At 30.9% G+C, this 20486-nt stretch overlaps 1 protein-coding gene across 5 annotated transcripts in view; it reads right to left on the reverse strand.

The window, feature by feature from the left end:
- Nucleotides 1–20486, reverse strand: part of LOC134715979 (thrombospondin type-1 domain-containing protein 4-like) — a 90109-nt gene that overhangs the window by 36564 nt on the left and 33059 nt on the right. The window contains exon 1 of one of the 5 annotated variants that reach the window (XM_063578602.1): nt 6203–6529. The exons of the other annotated variants lie outside the window; for them this stretch is intronic. Within the exon in view, the coding sequence (XP_063434672.1) occupies nt 6203–6241 (39 nt within the window). The 5' untranslated portion in view covers nt 6242–6529. Of the gene's footprint in view, nt 1–6202; nt 6530–20486 lie in introns of those variants that run through there. 5 annotated transcript variants of the gene reach the window in all.

Consider the following 20486-nt stretch of genomic DNA (forward strand, 5'->3'; position numbering starts at 1 on the left):
GGATTTTCCCGAATTCCTGCGTTTATGAGATTCGGTCATTGAATGGAAGTTGCAACAGAGATTTTCAGCTTTTTAGATGATCGCAAAGCTTCTCAACTGTAAGATGTTCCAAAATATTTAAGTAACAAGGTTAAGAAAGTTGTTTGAGCTTTTTAACCTTTTAAGATTCTAGCGTCACTGATAAGTCTTTTGTGGGCGAAACACGCGTCTGGCGCTGATACAAAATTTAATTCCTGGTATCTTTCATGAGTTTATTTAAGAACTTATCGTAAAATTCGTGCACAAACATGTTTAAACGGTAAATTTCTCATTGTATGTGCAATAACTATGAAAGCATCTTATGAAACAAATAAAACGTAGTCCTATTGCGTACATTTGCCCAAGGGAATCTGAAATGTGCAGCTGAAATGCTCGATACAAGATTTATGGGTGACGCGTCTTAGAATTCGTGAAATATGGAACAAACCGGAAGCACTGTAGATGACGTTGAAGAAAAATTTGGTTATCGGGCATAAAACATGCAAGCTGGTGCATAGAGAGAATGTATCGCATACAGTCAATGCATATAGCAACTATTAGCAATGTAAAGTGCATCCATAAGAAGAAGAAATATAAATATGTCGTATATCTTGAACATATAACTTCAATCTATTTTTAACTTTTAAGCAATATTTGAATTGATCGACAGAAATAGAACTGATAATCTGCTCATGGATAATGCATGTCTTATGTGGTAAAAACTGATGCGTTGTAATGCTACACTGTTTAGACTATGACTCTTCGTCAGTTTACAGCTTTTCGAATAGCAAAACTATAAAATGCTGTTGAATACTGGTGATGGGTAAATTGCATTCTAACATTTAAATAAAATACAGTACTAGCAACAGATATTTAAAATGATAAGTTACTACTCTTTATATAAGAAGAATTATTTGTGGTAAGCCAAATGAGTCTGAAAACACCATCATTTTTTCCAAGAGTAATTGTTTTTGTTATCGAAATACAGCATTTCCCAGATGTCTAAATGTTTTACCATATTAATTGATGTGCAGATGAAAAGACTTTACGTCACATTCAGATTTGTCCCCAAATATTCTAATATACAATGTAGCGTACTGTTAAGTTATTATATATAGTCTTAAACAATTTTAAAATTACATTTACATAAATATATTAGGCTAGCTAAAGTCGGAGCAACACAAACTCCAAAGTTGAAGACCCATTGGTGGCCTTCGGCTGTTATCTGAGTTTTTAGTCGAATTGTGGTCGTTTAGACATATTCCCCATTGCCATTCTCAATGTTTACTTTGATATGACGATTTTCTAATTTTAAAGGACAAAATATCTCATTAGCTCCTGCGGATTATTCGTTACTTGTTACATACAAGTATATAATTATCAAATGTGTAATAATCCAATATAATAAATCAAAAACCATTATATTAAGTCTAAAATATAAATGAGATCATTTTGTACCATTGGCATTCATAAAGAAAATTCACGCATCGGATATAACATGAATGCTATCATATTTAAAGCAATAGGGTCATAATTGAATTGAGTTGTAAGAGGATCACTTGTAATCTTGTGATCTAATAATCAATTGATCAATTGGTATGTATAATATCAACATATCTATTAATATTAAAAACTAAGACAACCAAAACAAATTGACACAGTAATAATACATTTGTTTTCTTTAAATTACAGAGGACTACTTTTGTAGTTCAAACGTTTTATAAAAAATATCAAAATACGTTCATTTACTTGCAAAATTTGCAATAATATATTAAGATAAAACCTTAATTATTACAATGCGTTAAAAGCATGGAAGTAGAAAATTATCAGAGCGACTTTCGCAGAAGAGCCAAGGAGGAGATATAAAGATCTGATATCCTGATTTGTGCGAATTACTTTCAGTAGTGTTTGTACATGCCTATTTTTTTCGATTTGTTAATTAATTAACGTTCCGTGGCAAATATTACATCTATGATCGATGTTGATGACGAGAACGAAGTAAACCGTACATTAAATGAATAAAAGTAGGTAAAGTTAAATGTGTCGAACAAGATGAATAATGGTCAAATTTGACTGCAATTGGAAAAATAGGGAAATTAATGTTGTTTTGAACATTTTGATATTGCAACAAATATCTTACAACCGGTTCTTTAATGAGCGGAAAGTGTTGCATTCTCTCCACATCAGTTGCCATATGTAATGTTCTCATTCAAACAGGTCGTGACAAGCAATTATTCGTATACCACAAGCAAACAGGTGCCCCTTTTTCCACAGGAGAAGTCAAGTTAAACAAATGTATATGCCCATATCTTCCTTAGGCTTCGTGAACAGTAAAGGAACAGATATGGCGTATTCATGACACAAAATCAGTACATTTTTCTCATTTACTCTTTTTCTAATCTATTTGTATTAGTCTTAATTGGTTACTTCTCTAGCTGGCGATAGGAATTTCGCATCATTCGCCCTGAAATATATGCTAAACATCCTTTCTATGTATTCTAGTATAAAGTATCATTCATGCTTTCAAGAAACATCGTACCGCATACTTGTTTTTTCTCGAATGTATGCTTTCCGTTGGAAGTTAAATTTTACATTACTACATAGTAGCAAAGTCTCACACCCTTACCCGTTTAAACCATTTATAGAACCCTTTAAAGCACACACATATGAATAAACACCTTCACATTTTGTTATATTTTCAATGATTAAGTACATTTTACAATCGTTTAAGACATCTGAATCTTATTTGAATTACCTTTCAAATAAATGATTACTGTATAATTTTTAACAAAAGTCTATAATTACAACCCAATCCGCCCATGCACATGATTTGCTACACAATGTTGATATATCAACTATAAAATATGCCGTATCTTTTTTATTCAACGTACAAAACTGCGAATTACCTTTGGTCAAGAAGACAGCGACTATTCAGTCAATTAAATTTGGATTAAATTGGTATATTAATGTGAAAGACAGACGACCTAGACAGGTGTCCGTGCCTTACGGCAAATGACGCTTTATCCTTTAAAGATTTGTGAAGACGGACCTTCATGGTAGATCTTATCTACATAGCTAAATTCGAAGAACAAAATGGTATTTTTCAATATTTCAAAGACTGTTAAGTCAATACATAACAATTCTTACTTCTCGCAAGCTTTCACCCTACATACATGTTTTGGGACGGTGTAACAACGCAGGACAATTCTCTTATTGTTTGCAAACATTTTTCCAACCTATATGGACTCTAGAGACAAATTACTTCTTAATCTAAAAATATACCAGTAGGTTATTGAAATAAAACAGTGAAAACATCATTTTTATTTCCGGAAACAAAATCATTTCTTTGTACAACAGTCACGTACATGTGTTATAACGTGGATTTAGAAATCTTTTAATTTAGATAAAAGTAGGTGAAAAACCTTGAAGTAAATTTTATCTAACATGAAATGGCTTTATTTCATATTACCAAACATCCAAATACGGGTTTTCTTGTTTTTTAACAAACACATTATAGATAAGTCAATATTTGCGATACGTCTGAAAACGATTTGTACTTTTTAAATGACCATTTCATTCATAAAACAAGTCGTTATCTTCAATTTTACGTGTTATATATCTTTTGTGTCGTTTTGAGGCTCTACAATCTATACAAATTATGTTTCATTCTCGTGTTGGATGCTATGAAAAGAGGTTTATATCCACAAAACAGCTTTACAATCGTTAATTTAATTTTTAGACCGTGTAACTTTATACGTTTTCGAAGTGGTAGTACCAATCCAAGATTAAAAATGACCTGACTGTTGCTTTGCCCATATTTAGTAAACATCTTTAATGTTTGGAAAGAATTCGGTCGCCATTTATATCATTGATAATATCAAATGGGGGTTACCTATCCTATATCTAGTTAATAATACCTGATATGTCTATTCTATTAGCTATGAAAAGTCCGCACTAATGACGGTTATTTTTTTTTTTTACCACATTTGTAATTCATATCTTTGTCCATTTTACTTAGGATAGAGTTGTTGTGTCTTTAGTGACATTTCGATAACCTCGTCAACAATTACTGGTGAATAGGACGGACCATAAATGTCACCTTCCTTTAGTTTCTTGTCTATACCATATAGAAAAACAATCAAATTATCGGTACAAAGTAGTCCTCGTCACATATTCTTTTTATTATAATTTGATCGGAATTGTAAACACGTTTATATGATCATCATTGACAGACTCGGAGGTTATTGAAGAAGTAGGAATGTACCATTTTTTTTGTGAAATTGGTATTATTTGTTATGAGTAAAAACGAGATGTTAGGTACATGTCAATAAGATAGAAACAACTACCAAAAAGACGAATGTGTGTTGTCACTAGTTGTCTTTTTGGTAGTTGTCAATAAGATAGAAACAACTACCAACATGACAACTAGAGACAACACAAAGTCGTCCTTAAAGGTTTTATTTTGGTGGGAAAAGGGCGTTATCGTTGTTGGGTGAATACTATATACATAAAATTGAGAATGGAAATGGGGAATGTGTCAAAGAGACAACAACCCGACCAAATAAAAAATAACAGCAGAAGGTCACCAACAGGTCACCAACATGTATGTCTAATATTGGGAAGTTGAAAACTTTAATTAATCCATGCAACATTCTTGTTTTAATAACCTAGCAATATACCACTGGAATAACAAAAAAGCAGGCTACCATGTACAAGTGTTTACCAATAGTGTATTGTATCCTTATTATAAATTGACCTCTTTTTGTTTTAAATTCCAAACTCTCGTCATACTTTTTAGTTTTGCATCAGCTTGTTCTGAATATAGATGTACGTCGTTTGAAGTCGCAGAAGAAAATGCGTCTTCGTCTCTTTTTGCTCATCCCGTGGGAACAACACTTTTAATATTTAATCAAACATCTGTATGTGCAAAATCTAATTTCAAAATAAAAAGATTTTCCTCTTCATGTGCAACGGACCATCTTTTGTAATCGTTTAACATTACAAAAAAATATATTTTATATAAAATTTTAATACTTTAAATGAAAACAGAAAATCTATAAAACCCAATAAACTACAAAACACTGTAGCATTAAAGCCAAAAGTCAACTTTAACGGTGCTATAATACTATAAAAAGGTTTAAATTATTCATATGTATGTGCATAAAGTATTCAATTTAAAGATGTTTACGTTATCTTGGAATGCTCTAGTCTTGCATATTTTAAATACAGTAACTTGCACAATTTTGTACCGGTTTTGAATAATTTAAATTATAATACGCATTATGTATACTAAATAAGCCGTGTGAGAAAGATTGTTTTTTCGTTTAATAAAACCAAATATAGAAGTACGAAAATAACTATCTTTGTCCTTAATTGATAAATAAAGAGGAAGAAATTCCATTTTTTTTACGATTACCCTTTTTTTCAATTTGAATGTACGTACATGTACAGTACGAAAAATCTTTTTGATCAGATTGGTTTCATCAAATCGTGTTTGTTTTCAATCAAATGATAATTCTGTGGTACAAACGTATGACTGTTTTATAAGTCAGTCAGCGAATTCAAATTGTGTAAATGTCCAATTTTCATTTAGAGTTGCAAACAGGAAGAACGTTCTTTTAATGTTAAAGTTCAAAATGAAAAACCATTTTATAACTTAACAACATGTTTTCAAATTCAAGTTTTTGTACAAAATTATGGCACCTGAACTGCATCTAAATTGAATCCTGAATTTCAATACCAATCATAAATATATATTAGCTGCACTTTTTCTTCAAAGTATCAAGAATAAATGCTCATAGACAAAACATCAATGAACTAGCACACGCGGTACAGCGCACGTGGTGCAGATTGTTAATTATTTCTCTCTCACAGTAAGTGCCTCTAATGCATCATGGTTAGAGTGATACGACATATTCTGTCATTAAAATGACACCAATAATTACATCAGTGATCTTGTTATACTTAATGTATGTAACAATTAGATATATGAAAATGTGTTTTTAGATAAAGTACAAAAATAATTGGACAATGTTTCAGGTTAATGGGCATTTCAAGTTTGGATATATAAAGACGAAAAGACAAAAGTACGTCGGATTAGAGAAGCTTTTGAGGGGGGATAGCAGACTGTAGTTCTCTTTTCCAATTTTCGAAGATTTAAAAAAATAATTAGTTTGCTACTTACCAATACTAAAAGTGCAAGGATAATCCAATTTAACTTCATTATAAAATAAATAAAATAATTAAAATCCCATTTCAGTATATATCGTTCATAGCCAAATATTAAATCACAGTTTAAAAGTCTATATGGATATTTCAGACTTCATTGAGGTACAGTAGTCCAGCTGAGTACGTTATGTGATGCATTAAAGTTACGACACGACCACATGTATAATAAAAAGACTGTTACACTGAAAAATCTCAGGTATATTAAGCAATACACCTTTTTACCTGAGCAGGTAAGCTAAGTATAAAAGGGACGATTGCAATTGTAGACACCCTTGATAACTTGTACAAACTGACGGTATTATAAAATTTTACCTATTCAATTAGATATTTATTTCTTAGTTGACAATATTATCCAATCAGTGGGCGACTTTTGAAAAAATAGAATAGAAATCGACGACTGAAATATAAGGAATACAATCACAAGAAAAATACTGTAAGCAATGGTGGTGGATGTTACAATGATGAATAATTAATCATAGGATCAAATTAATGGTATTAAAGTGTGATTAAAATTCCTAAATTTACAATAACTACATCATTATTCACGTTAATTGACACATTAGTACTGTAAAATAGATATTAGATTGGCGAATTCTTGAGACCGATATTCTTTTATTCGAGTTCATTTAAATGCTTTCAAACCTATTAATGTAAATTTGTAATATTTTGTATGTAGGAAGACATGAATAGCGTATGTTAATAAATTTTCTTTTAGAAATGCTGATTTATGATCATGAAAAGGCAAGAACGAGACTACGAATAGAAAGTAGCTAGAATTTTGTCTGCTAACGATAACCATTTAAATTACTGAAAAATATCTCAAGACCAAGTATGGACTTGTAATATAGTCAAATAGTTAGAAAGCAGACAGCTTAATTATAAGGTTGTTTTCTCTCTAATGTTGATATAGTGTTGAAAATCTACTTAAAGATGCAATCCCCATCTGTCTAGAAATGCAATTTTAGTTTTTATTTCACTTCACACAATGGATCAAATAAGTGCAACTTACATCAACTTGAACATGTGTACATGTACATGAGTAATATAATGCATCAAGAAAATACATTATTATAATGACCACAAAATCAACACAAGTTAGTTTATAAATTGAGACAGCGCATGTTAATGTTACAGGTTAATGGAACTGTTACAGTGTTATAAGTGGTGTGTAGAATTATATCATCTCATTTTATACAAATTATGCCTCTGTATGTTATATTCAAACAAGGATTGATGCGTCGATTTTAACATACAATGAGAATCTGAAAAGTTCAGTAATAAACAATCTGTCCTTTTAATTGAGAGTGCATTTTGTAATAACTACATACAGACTGACTATGGTCAAGTTTATAAGCATTGAATATTTTCCTTTACAATAATTGCAAACTACAACCAGGGTCAGAACAACTTCACACATTGAAAACCGTTGTACACAAACATGTATAATAGCTCGTAAAGATTAATTTATTTAGTCCGGCATGTGTAAAGGTTATGTATACTAAAGTTCTAATTAAATGTAAAATATTTATATAAAGAGGTTTCAAAACAAGAAAAAGTTCGAACTAGAAAAACCTTTTCACCTAAATACCAGGGAAGTATACACAAGTAAACTATTCGTTTCCGTTCTGTGTATACAAGGACTGCAATTACGCGGTTACGATTTTTTCGTTTCTAAGTTATCTGAAAATCCATAGATTATCCTTTAAAACGATACAAATTAGCTCTAAGTCAGAGCGTCATTAATAGTTCATTTTTATGACCGGGGTAAAATTAATGCGATTTGAAACAGTTATAAATTTGACAAAATATCTTATCTTGCAAAGAAAAATTGATAAAAATGTTAAAGTTGAAGCGTTCTGAGACATTCATTCATAAACTGTTTGGCATGTTTATTTTGGCAATTTCTGTACATTTAACATGACCTTGACTAGAGAGAGCACTCTTAATGCTTTATAAGCAACTTCGTGGTGATAGTGAATTGAACTACTTTTTTTAATTTATGTCCTAATTGTTGTATGGATCTCATAAAATAAAACAAAATGAAATATGCATGTGTGCTGATAAAAAGAGTATAAATAATGTCCATATGACCGAATTCGGAAACACTCGAAATACCTATCATATTACAAATAGCGATATTTATGACCGAATGCACTATTTGCAAACTGCGTCGATTGTTTCGTGGTTATCTGCCCGCCTCGAATAAGGGAGGTCATGGGTTCAATCCCGGGCTAGTTTTGCTGCTTCTGGATCAAGGATTTATAGTAGAGATTGCATGGTCGGATGGGAGTCAGAAGTATTTGTCATAGTATGTGAAATTAATAGCTCGTTAAAATTCGGTCTGGTACAAAAATTATTTAACTTTATACACGTTACGTCATCATTCTTCTCTTGGAATGAAATAAAAGTTTCAACTTGATTTTAACACCAATCAATCAATCCATACGTGCATTTTGTACCATTACTTTGAGGAAAGTGTGATATATTTAGATTGCCTTCTTCGTCCCCACCCTTACATTCGTTAATCACAGTTCTTATCTATCGAAAAACATATTTGCACTTTAATTTTTCTACAATAAATATTTTCTTATACATATAGAAGAAGTATTTCATAATAAAAAGATTATTCTTATGTTATCCATTTTCACTTCAATATATTATTAATGTATCTCTGCAAGGGGTTATAACCGAAACGAGATTCTTAAAGATATAACTGTTTCAGGACTTGTATAAAGTTTTTAATCAACCTCAATGGTTAAATGTGTTTGTCAATTTGCATTTGTCTTGTTGTCCTCTAATATCTGCCACCGTACTTTCAAGTAGATACCATACAACAATGAAAGGCGTGATCGTGTGTAATGAACAAATACAAAAATACCTGTAGATGCAATGCACATGTACATGTTAATATATATACCAAAAGTGGCTAGACCATCAAGGATTATGACAATAAAGATCTGTTTCAGAGGAAAGTATGTGTTTGATTTGCGTGGCACTTACTCGAGATGTTATTATTAATGTCGAGTCCAGATATACGACTCGACTTTTAAACATTTCTCCTTTTTGTTTTACAGCACATCGGAATACCCACTTTTCACCCCTCGTTATTAGATTCATGACTGAACAATTATATAATTGTTCACCACTTTTATTAATAGGTTTAAATCTTAGTGTTGTTTGCATCAAACTTTCGTACATCTGACCCCAAATTATTTTCCACCCAATCACCGAGAAATATATAAAAACAAAATCAGTTCATATGGGTGTCGGTATGTATAATAAAAGTATTCAGTTTTTGTTTCTGTTTCCAAAGCATCTTGTCAGGATATTTCATTCAATGCCTCGTCCCTAAATACAATTATATTTTAAAGTTAGCACAGTGTTGATTGTTTCCATAAACACTATAGCATATCGAGCTGCCGTATTTTACGATTATCAATTTTTAAGTGCCAATCTGCCTAATAATCAGGCCGTGGTGAAAACATGAAAAACAAAAAACCCACTCAAGTTGACATTTATTTATGTTCACATTGCATGATGGGGCACATATGCAACATTCGTTTCCTTTTCCTGTTCTGGTAATGCAAGATCTAATCTGGTTGTAATGCGCTAAAAATTAATAATTAAGGGGAGCAAACTCCATAATTTGCAATCATTCTAAACAAAAGCTTTCTGGAGATTTCTCGAATTACCAGAAACTCAGGAACGATAGACTTACAATTTCTTACCTAACAATAGGGTAACTTACAAAAAGGATGGTTAGGTGAGTGTTTTCGTCCGTTTTGATTTTTTTTTAAATTGCCTGATTCTTACACTGAAAAAAATCCATAATTTTGAAATCAACGTCTTATAGTAAAGAAAAAGACAACGATAAGGACAAAAAGTGATCGATAACTTATTGCAAATACTTTAGAAACTATATTTTATATACATAAATTAAGTTAATACGTTCGTGTTCAAGTTGATTTTTATTTGACGGTTTATCCCCATTTTAATGTAACAAATGCAGGTATGAACAAATACGAGAATTCCGATGGTTTTAGAAATTTCTAAACAAAAATTGTACCAAATATTCATCTGTTTTTGTCCAGTATCAATTAGAATATTCGACCGGAGAAGATGCATTACAATGAATGATTTTATTCGCACATGAAAAAGATAAATTGACAATAATTGTGTACAATAAAAACCTTTTCTCGAGTACGTTTCAGTTATAATGATTAGATGAAATATAATCATTTTTTTTTACCACTGAGAGAAAGGCATACAATCGTATACATTCCATCACCAGTAGTTTTTGTAATTTTTGTCTATGATTAGTTCGATAACATTGTTCAAGAGAGGATTTAATCATTATACTGTTATTTTAAAACCGATAACTTGGCGCAATATCTACACATTGCCAATTGCAATCGACGAAGTTTGACAAAAACCAATACAAAGCTATAATTGAATTAAATCGAACCTGTAGAAAGTGAAGATAATTAATGTTAATAAGAGATAATGAAAATATTTATGTTATTTTTACTACTGGTTTCGATTGAAAAACTCAGGCATTACATAATGTAAGAAATACATCGAGGAATTATATCTTCGTTTTAAGCGTGAGGACGATATGTTTATGTATAACAACTCACCAAAGATATCATAGCTTATAATTTGGAACGCAAAAAGCGCAGTATTTTCTACATAGACCAATCGATGGAGCCCAGTGCTTATCCAAACAATTAGAACACTAAATCATTTGGAAAGGTTACATGGCGTTCTAAGTTTTTCTTCTCCTACACCTTGTTAAAAAATGGACTTATTTCGAGTACCAGTGACAGCACTTTAAGATATCATGAGCACAAAGCTACTGCTGTTGATTTTGTCTTTCCGGTCCGCAACGGCCCAATTCGTTATCACAATAATAAACCTTTACACCGATCATTGATCATCGTTTATATACATAACAACATTTAAAAAACTGAAAAAGGTGTTCTGTTGCAATTCCAATCTCAAAAATATTTGTGTTGAGTTTTCACAGAACATAAAATAAAAAAACCCTATACATTTACGTATGGTTTGTCATAAAAGTGTAAATCGATAAAAGCTCTCTAATCAAAGTTAACATTAAAATCAAATTATTTGGGCCTGGAATTTTGTTTGCTTACCCACTGACATAACCTTTAGGGATCAAAGCAGAAATGCAAGTCAGAATTTGAGTAAAATAAAAAATCTAAAAACAAAACGAAAGTTAGAATCTGTTTCTTACTACTTCTCCATTATGATCGTAGATACTTCAATCTCTCATCACGATAAAGGCAATTCAAGAAACTTTCTAATATTTGCATCTGATAATACTTTAGGCGTGTGACTATTAGTCAGTTTTTTCACTTATTATCTAGGTTATGACATATGTTTTTGCATTCGTTGGTATGTATTGAAAAGCCAGTTGATTGTTACAGAAATGTGATAAAAATTCTCTGACTGTAGATAAAGCATAATAAGCATGCTGTGATTAATGTTAACGCACGACTATGCAACCTTTTACCATAATATATTTTCTCTGCATGTGTTGACGTTTCTTACGATCTTTTAATAAAATTTCATGTCGCATTGACAATATTTGACAAAGTTATTGTAAATATTTACACATTTTCATAATTTTCAAATAAAATCCTCCAGTTTTCTTTCATTCGTTGTTTTATACTTTAAACAATTCTCATCAAAACCGGGAACAATGTCTAAACATGTTCAAATTTTGTTATATTTGTAAATACTGGCACTTCATAGGCCGTCTCAAAATAGGGAATACATGTACCTTCTCTAATAGGCAATGTATATCTATTACATGCTGGTTTATGTTACTCTTTTAGTCGTTAAAAAGCACTTTCGCTGTAAAAAAGATAGAGAAAAGATACCAGTGAGCAATCAAAAACCTATAAAAAGTCAAATGAGTATAGGGCCCATCTCAAACGATATGTGTTCAAAATCTAAAAGTTTGCAAATCCTACTTGAATTGGAATTATAAAATGTAAAATCACAAAAATACTGAACTCTACGGAAAATTCGAAACGGTAAGTCCCTCATTATTATGAGGGGATCAATAATGTCGACTTGAAATAGTGTTTTTTAATGTAACATATTTCAATCAAATGAAAAATATTTCAAGGCTGAACTTTAATTTGAAGACTCTTGGGTCGATGTCACTGCTGGTTGAGAATAATTTCCCCGAGGGTATCACCATCCCAGGAGTCAGCACTTCTGTGTTGACTTGAGTTATCATTGATTTGTTAATATAATTAATTATAAATTAACTGTTAACAAAACTTTGAACTTTTCTGAATCAGGAATAGATTACCTAAGATATATTTGGCAACACTTTTAGGAATTTTTAGTCCTCAATGCTTTGCAACTTTGTACTCTATTTGTCCTTTTAAACATTTTTTTGATTCGAGCATCACTGATGAGTCTTTTTTTTAGACGAAACGCGCGTCTGGCGTGAATATGAAATTTTGATCCTGGTATCTATGATGAGTTTATTTACAACCACTGGGTCGATGCCACTGCTTGTGGAGATTTATTTCCCCGAGGGTATCACCAGCCCAGTAGTCAGCACTTCTTGAGTTATTATTGATATGTTCATAATATTTTTTTTAACTGTTAACAAAGCTTTGAATTTATGAAAAAAAAACTATGGCTTTTCTACCTCAGGAAAGGATCACCTAACGAAACGCGCGTCAGGCGTAAATATGAAATTTTGATCCTGGTAACTATGATGAGTATATTTTCTTATATAAAAAAAGCGCAAATAAGGAAAAGGGCGAAACTAATCCATAATGATTGTTTGACCACTGAAATTGCTAAAAATAATAAACCTATTCAACCCTTTTACAATAAAGTTAATCTTAATAATATTAAAGCACCAGCTTATTTTAATCTGGACATGATTTTTGTGATAAACAGTTTGACAAATTTTGTTGTTTTGAGGTTAATTGACAAAATTTTAAAATATATAATTACTGGTCTCTTACAAACTAATGTTTTATAGACAGCAGATAGTATTTGGTAGATTTATATATATTAATTTCTGATTTTCTAATACAAGGGGCCAAATAAAAATAGGTTTATAAAAGCTTCATTTTATATATTTTTTGTCAAATGGTGTCGAAGAACATAGCTAACCGTAATGATAAAAGCAAAATTACAAAACTACAGAACTCCATGGGAAATTCAAAAAGGAAAGTCCATAATCATATTGCAAAATCAAGAGCTCAAACACATCAAATGAATGGATAACAACTGTCATACTTGGTACATGAATTATAATTGTATATTTGAAAGACACTATATATAGCTTTACATCTAGAAAAAAATAAAGTTTTGGTTACCGATGTCTATAATTTGATGTCCTTGCTTTTTTTTTTATAGAAATAGCCATAATATCATTCGAACCTTAAATACACAATTTGGCTATAATGAAACAAATTTAAAAGATAGAGGGACATTTTGAAAAGGGCATTGTATGAAATAACTTTTTAAACTGCTTTTACTGAAATTTCAGAGTAACAAATGCTCTTCAAATTTGTGTTCAAATTGGCCTTCTTACTTTTTAAATTCGAGCTCCACTTTATATTCTTTAACGCATTTCAAGCTTGGTATTCCTGATGAATTTATAGTAAAAAGAAATAAAGGCTTAATGTGAATAATGTGGAATTTCAGGATGTAGTTGCTATACTTTTTTGCTAGAAGATTCCTTTAAAACAGATCGTGATATTTTTTTTAGAAAATTTTCCACCAGCCCAAAGACTGTCCAATTTACTAACCAATTTTACTTATATCTTTTGAGATGGACCTCACAATGATAATCCAATCTTAAATTATGTAATATGCAAGTATTCAAATTACGCCAACGCATTTAGATTGAAAGTAAACAGAGCTTTATGAACAAAACAAACTTATGGAGATCATAAATAACTACAATATGTACCAGGAGAAAATTTAAACACAATCCAAGGGTTTGAATAGGGCGTTATGTAATATCAATGATCGAATGTTCTCGAAAGACTGTAAGAAAGAATTCGAACTATGCACAATTAAAATAAACCAAGAATTTTTATGGCTCAATAACAGAAGAATCTATACATGTACATGTGTATGTTCAAGTTGACTTAAACCAATCAGAAGCAATGATTTCACTGAATCGTCATGGAGTTGTATAAAGCATAACGCACATGATTTGAAATCTTTTTTTTTTTTTTTTTATTAAACTCGCAATGGTTGATTTTTTCATCAAATCTTAAAAATATCTTTGATTGAAAAAGTGTGTGAGCACCCAAGAAACAACTTTATATTTGGTGAGATTATGTCAATAGTTATAAAAAAGGTTCTGTTATATTTTTTATTTTTTGTTTCTTGGCTGCGTACGATGTTTCCCGAATGGTAACACAGATAGAAAACTGCATAAATTCTGTATTTTTTAAATCTTTTTTGTGAAAACAGTAAATATTATGACGTAATTGTGATGTCATCAGATAAAAATCTTTATGTTTTTCATTTATATTTCTCAACCCTTCGCAGTTCTAAAAATTATGTGCCAATTGAAATACTTATCAAACACTTTATTTTCTGTGGCCAAAATCAGGCCGTAATGCCCCTACTCATTTACTTAGGCATTGACAGTACTTATTATATCATAAGTAGTGTCACAAAAGTTTATACATTGTACTGAGTTTCAGGTACAATATAACTTGGGAATACATTGTACCTTTAACATGTAAGAGGTATGAACATTAATGTCTTATTACAGGCAAAAGCTAACACCTAACAATATCAAGTTAGAGCTTTTATGGTACATGTATTTCTTCGTATAAGCAATACACAACTTTTGGAGCATGGTCTGCATACACTTTTCATGCATTCGAGTCTCTCGAGTAAGTTGGGGATCGTGTATATCCGTTTTCTGTGTTTGTGTTGATTTGGCCATGGTTTTGTCAATTTCTCTGACTTATTTCAAGGATTAAAATTGGTTTAATATTACAATTCAGTCCTCCTACTTTACGACGTATTGTTCATCCTGCTTGGACAAAAGAGTTGAAATATATTCTCCTTTATTATAATATCGCATTAATTGTAAATTATTTCAAATACATGAAATACTTGCCATTGGACGTACAATAAGCAAATGTATGTTTAAGACTCTCATTACATGATCTAATCTAAGGTGGACAAGTGTTAACATACATTGTGCATAATTGGTTCAGGTCACATTTTTTTAATTCTAGTTTAGATTGAATTTTGAGTATTCGAAAGGGAACTACAAAGCAGATTTGCTTGTAAAATTTAAAGCAACTTTAATATGTCGTGCCAAAGTGTAGTATTAGAGTTAAAAGAATTGAAAACTATATGTAAAATAAATCCAGCACAAGTGTAATCAAAGATTTAAAATTCAATTGCAGGTGTTCTATAATGGTAAGTATTCTAAGTTTATTTGTTAATTGAAGAGCTTAAAAAAGACAAACACTTATCATAAAATATCAAAAATTCTTCCCAACAATATTGACGTTTTATTTATTCTCATCGACATTCCTTTCGCAGATTTTCTCCTCTTGAAAGTAATACGATTTCTGATCAAAAAGAGCTTGATCTTATGTTCAATCAGATCTATTACGGATTAATAAGTTCAAATCTCCCCTGCAATATTGTCCCGTACACGTAGCCCTTCTTAAAGCAGGACTACATCAGATACCCAAAAGGTATGTGATATGCTATATCTGTACCTCTATTAGCAGAGTTAATGTTTTGGAATACATTAATTATTCCCCAATCCAGTCATTAGATATTTCTGATGGAGCTACTTAAGTAGACAGTGGCAGCCGAGAAGTTAGTTATATTGAATTTGATTTGAAGTGCAAATTGAATTTTGAATTATGCAAGCATATATGCACTGTTTTTTGTTGAACATGAATGGGTTAAACTACATTTGATCAAAGCATTAACATGCCTTAAACCACTTGAAACAGGATTGGTGTCACATATCATGGTGTGTGGCTGTTCCAAACTTAAATATTAGTCTACAATTCTACTCTCATGTCCACTTGAAATTCATTGAAATTTCGTGTCAAGGAATTAGTTTGATCAAAATGTATCCTGGTCTGTCAGCTAAAATAAATCACCACATAGCTAAGATATTTGCAATCACCAAAGGTATTTCAAAACTAATTTGGAGCGTAATTCTAATAAGCTTTTTTATATTAATTGATACGAGTAACATATGTTTTAATTTATCTTTAAATGAAAAGGACTACATGCTCGATATCTTTCCGGATTTCTGTTTTTCTAATTTCCAAATCCTTTATGTTGTCAGCAAGATGAGGTAATACTTCGGTATAACGCATTTCCCAGCTGTATTTAAACTAAATTTTTTTTCCGACGAGTTACGTAACAATGTAAATACGAATAAAAGTAGGTGTGGGATACTATAAAGTCTTATTCAAATTTCATTACTTTGAAATCTTGTTGGTGTTATTATTAAGAGATAACTGTATTATATTTGAAGATTTGTCTTAATCAATTGGTAATAAGATGATCGCAAATGGAGTTAACTGGGTAATCTGAATTGTCTACTCTTTAACCATAATTATAGACGGAAAAAATATATTTAAGGTACAGGTTGACCTGAATCAATTGAAAAATTAACAAATGCCAATTCAAATTATATTTTACTATTGCAATGAAATCCTTTAATCAATATCTGGCTTCAAACAGTCTTTTCCTAAAGATGAATATGTAACCAAAGACAATATATAAAAGAAGATAATGTTGAAATGGTTGTTCTGTTTAAAATCGTCCATGTTTAATGAGGAAGGCATATTAAAAAGACGACAATTGATGGACACCAAAGGTTTTAATAGTTACTTGCCCCTTAAGATTTATTTCATTGCTGTATGAAGACTTTGTTTCCAAGATGTGTAAAATGAATTAAATTTTAACACGTAACACATTCGGTGAGTCCAAATTTACCTTAATCCCGAAAGTCCAACCTAAATACTTTATAGTCAAGGATGCATTAATACAAGAGGTTCCGAGTTATAAGATCAAAATGTAATAACAGAGACATACTTTGTCATACTTTTTTCTAAATACATGGAGAAATCACCAAATGTGTGTTACTATCATGCCGAACCAAATCACTAAATGATTATTTAGCTTATGACACACTCGGGGACTAGCTGTTGTATATGAAATAAAATGCCTTAACACGGTTCTCTTTTCTAGTGCTTGTTTAGGGTAAAGACAAAACATATGTTGGATCTGAATATTCTAATAATTCTGGACGCCTTGAACGGAAGAATCGTCAAAAACTGAATTCTCCAAAACCTAGTTCATCTGAATTTTTATTTTAAATAGTTATACCAGTTTTTATATACAACCCATAAAAAATGCAATAAAGGCAACAGTAGTATACCACTGTTCGAAATTCAAACTCGATTTAGAAAAAGAACAAATCTGTTTTACAAACTAAAACTGGGGTAAACGCATCAAATATAAGAGAAGAACTACGACACAAGAAAAACTCAACATTAAAATGTAACAAACACAGACACGAACCATAATATAACAATGGCCATTTTCATGACTTGGTACAGGACATTTTAAGAAATACAAACGTGAAAACAAATAAATCCAGCTATATATATTCATAACGTACATTTAGTCTCTCTCGGATTGCCACTATGCAGATGTAAAAATAAAATAATAACAATGATTTTGTCTGGAGGAAAAGTAACGTGCCACTACTAAATAAACAAAATGTATTTATATATAATAATGTAGTCAAAAAATGGGAAGTTCCATAAGAGAGATTTAATTCAAAATTTAACATTATATTGCCGTCGTTTCATTGTACATTCCAACTGGTAGAATAAGATAGTGGGTTTCATCATATTTAATTTCAATTAAACAGGCCTTGTAACTGCATTCTGAATACAAATATTTTGACAAAAGTTCCATATTAAGTCCCACAGGAGGGTAAAAATGTGGTGCTTCTATCCGCAAAAAGACCAAAGGAACGAACAATATCTACATACCCAAATTGTTTATGATTGAAGGGGAAATAAATTAAAATCTTCTGCATTCTCCTACTCTGTAAGGTCTCTCTGGTAACTTTAGCAATGTTGCTTTCTTTCTTAGGCGAAACATTTGTGTATTATGCACTTGTATATACAATTATTTTCAATAATGAACAAATCTACAATAATGCAACAATGAAATATTCAAACGAGTAGATTATTTAATTTGCTTTTGATTTACTTCGATCTCAAATTAATCTTTTCAGATTAGCTTAACAAGACAATGTTTCATAAGAAGAAGAAAAATATATTGACTAAAAGAGTCTATGTTAACGTACCAAACAATTAAATGCAAGATGCCAGTTTGTCTTAACATTATTATAATGCCTGTACCAGGCAAGTAAGAAATATGACAGCTGTTATTCATTTGATTAATGTGTTTGAGTTTTTGATATAGCCATTTATTAAAGAACTTTCTATTTTGAATTTTCCTCTGAGTTCGGTATTTGAAAAAAATATTTCAATTTCTCACATACAGTTTAAATATAAGAGAATGTTGGATGATTGCCAATAAGACAAAGTTTTACCAGGGACAAAATGACACAGGAGTTAACAACTACAGGTTAACGTATCGCCTTTAACAATACGCAAAACCCATACCCCATAATAGGCAATGTAAGTCCCTGAAATGTGTATCCACCACTATACTCTGACAACTATAGGATGTATAAAATAGACGAACTACACCTTTATGATATTCTCAATTGCCATTTGATAAGGGACTTTCCGTTTTGAAGTTTCATGTTTTTGTTGCTATGCTGATGCTGATGAAATATAGAGTATTTCCAGGATGTCACAGAGGCAAAGGGTCAAAAACAAATACTTTGATACCTCAAAGTTCTAAATTTAATATTTTAGACAAAGCATATGTAAAAGTAATTTGTGGTGTCTACCGTATATATTTAGGAAAAGTAATTAAAACTTTACAACGGTTTCAATGTATCTCATTAAATAGCGCTCTAAAAATTTGCATGTACATATGTTAGATATAACACATATGATATTCAATCAACAATCTAACTAGAGAAGGTAAATTCTGGGCTTCCAAATATTGCGTTATATTACTGTAACAGCAAAAATACAATCGAAAATAAAATTGAAAATTCCCGTTCTGCTTGATAAAATATATAACATTTCTAGATTGAAATTTAACTGATACACAGAACTATATTATCAAAGTATTTTCTAATAAAGTATTACCATTTTTGAGTCGATTTGTTAATACAATTGTAATATACAAATAAGCATAGTTTACCTCACACATACTGAAACATAATATCATAAGCAAATCTTTGTCATAAAACTGCGCTAAATTATATAACATCCCATTAAAAATGTGTCATTTCGTCCAACTTATATTAATGTATTATTAAATAACCATTTTCGGTTCTATTTTTTTGGGGTTATAAAATTACGCAATGTGCCATTAAATATGTACAGTTTTGTTAATCTAATCTTGATTTAGGCATGTGCAGTGTATCTTTTTAATTTGACAAAAAAAGTTAAGAACAGAAAGAGTCTTCAAATTAACGCTTTCGGAAAAACGCCATTCTGTGTTCAGATAAAAATCATTCACTAGTACAAATAAATCTGTCATATTTTGCTCCCAAACTGCAGAATACTCGAATACTCAAAGACAACAATTTAAGTTGATTTGACGAAACAGGCACTTTAATAACTAATAGCATGGAGAAACTCCGCATGTTTCAGCGAGTTCTTTGTCACCCGTTTTATATCTCGTTCAGTTGGGAATGAAATGGACTGCGATGAATGCATGGTATACTTAGATTCATTAAAGCAAATACCGGTATTGTAGAAGTCTATGGAAACACAGTAACAAGTAAAACAAATCTGAAAAAAATACTTTATCAAAGAATACTGTCACATCTTTAAAAAAAAAAAGTCGTGTCTGCTGTTGCATTTCTATATTGATTTAATACGGCGAAGTATTTATAAGTCCGAATCTAAGGTGAATTTTGATATAAAAGTATAAAGTGATTGCTATCAAAATTTCGAAAAGATTTCGACTTACAAAACGATAAGGGGAATGTGTCGAAGATAAAACAGCCAGGATTAAAAGCAGAACAGAGTCCAATGCAACGAATAGGTACTGTGGATTCATTATTA

Source organism: Mytilus trossulus, chromosome 4 (assembly GCF_036588685.1).
Source record: "Mytilus trossulus isolate FHL-02 chromosome 4, PNRI_Mtr1.1.1.hap1, whole genome shotgun sequence".
Lineage (NCBI taxonomy): Eukaryota > Metazoa > Mollusca > Bivalvia > Mytilida > Mytilidae > Mytilus > Mytilus trossulus.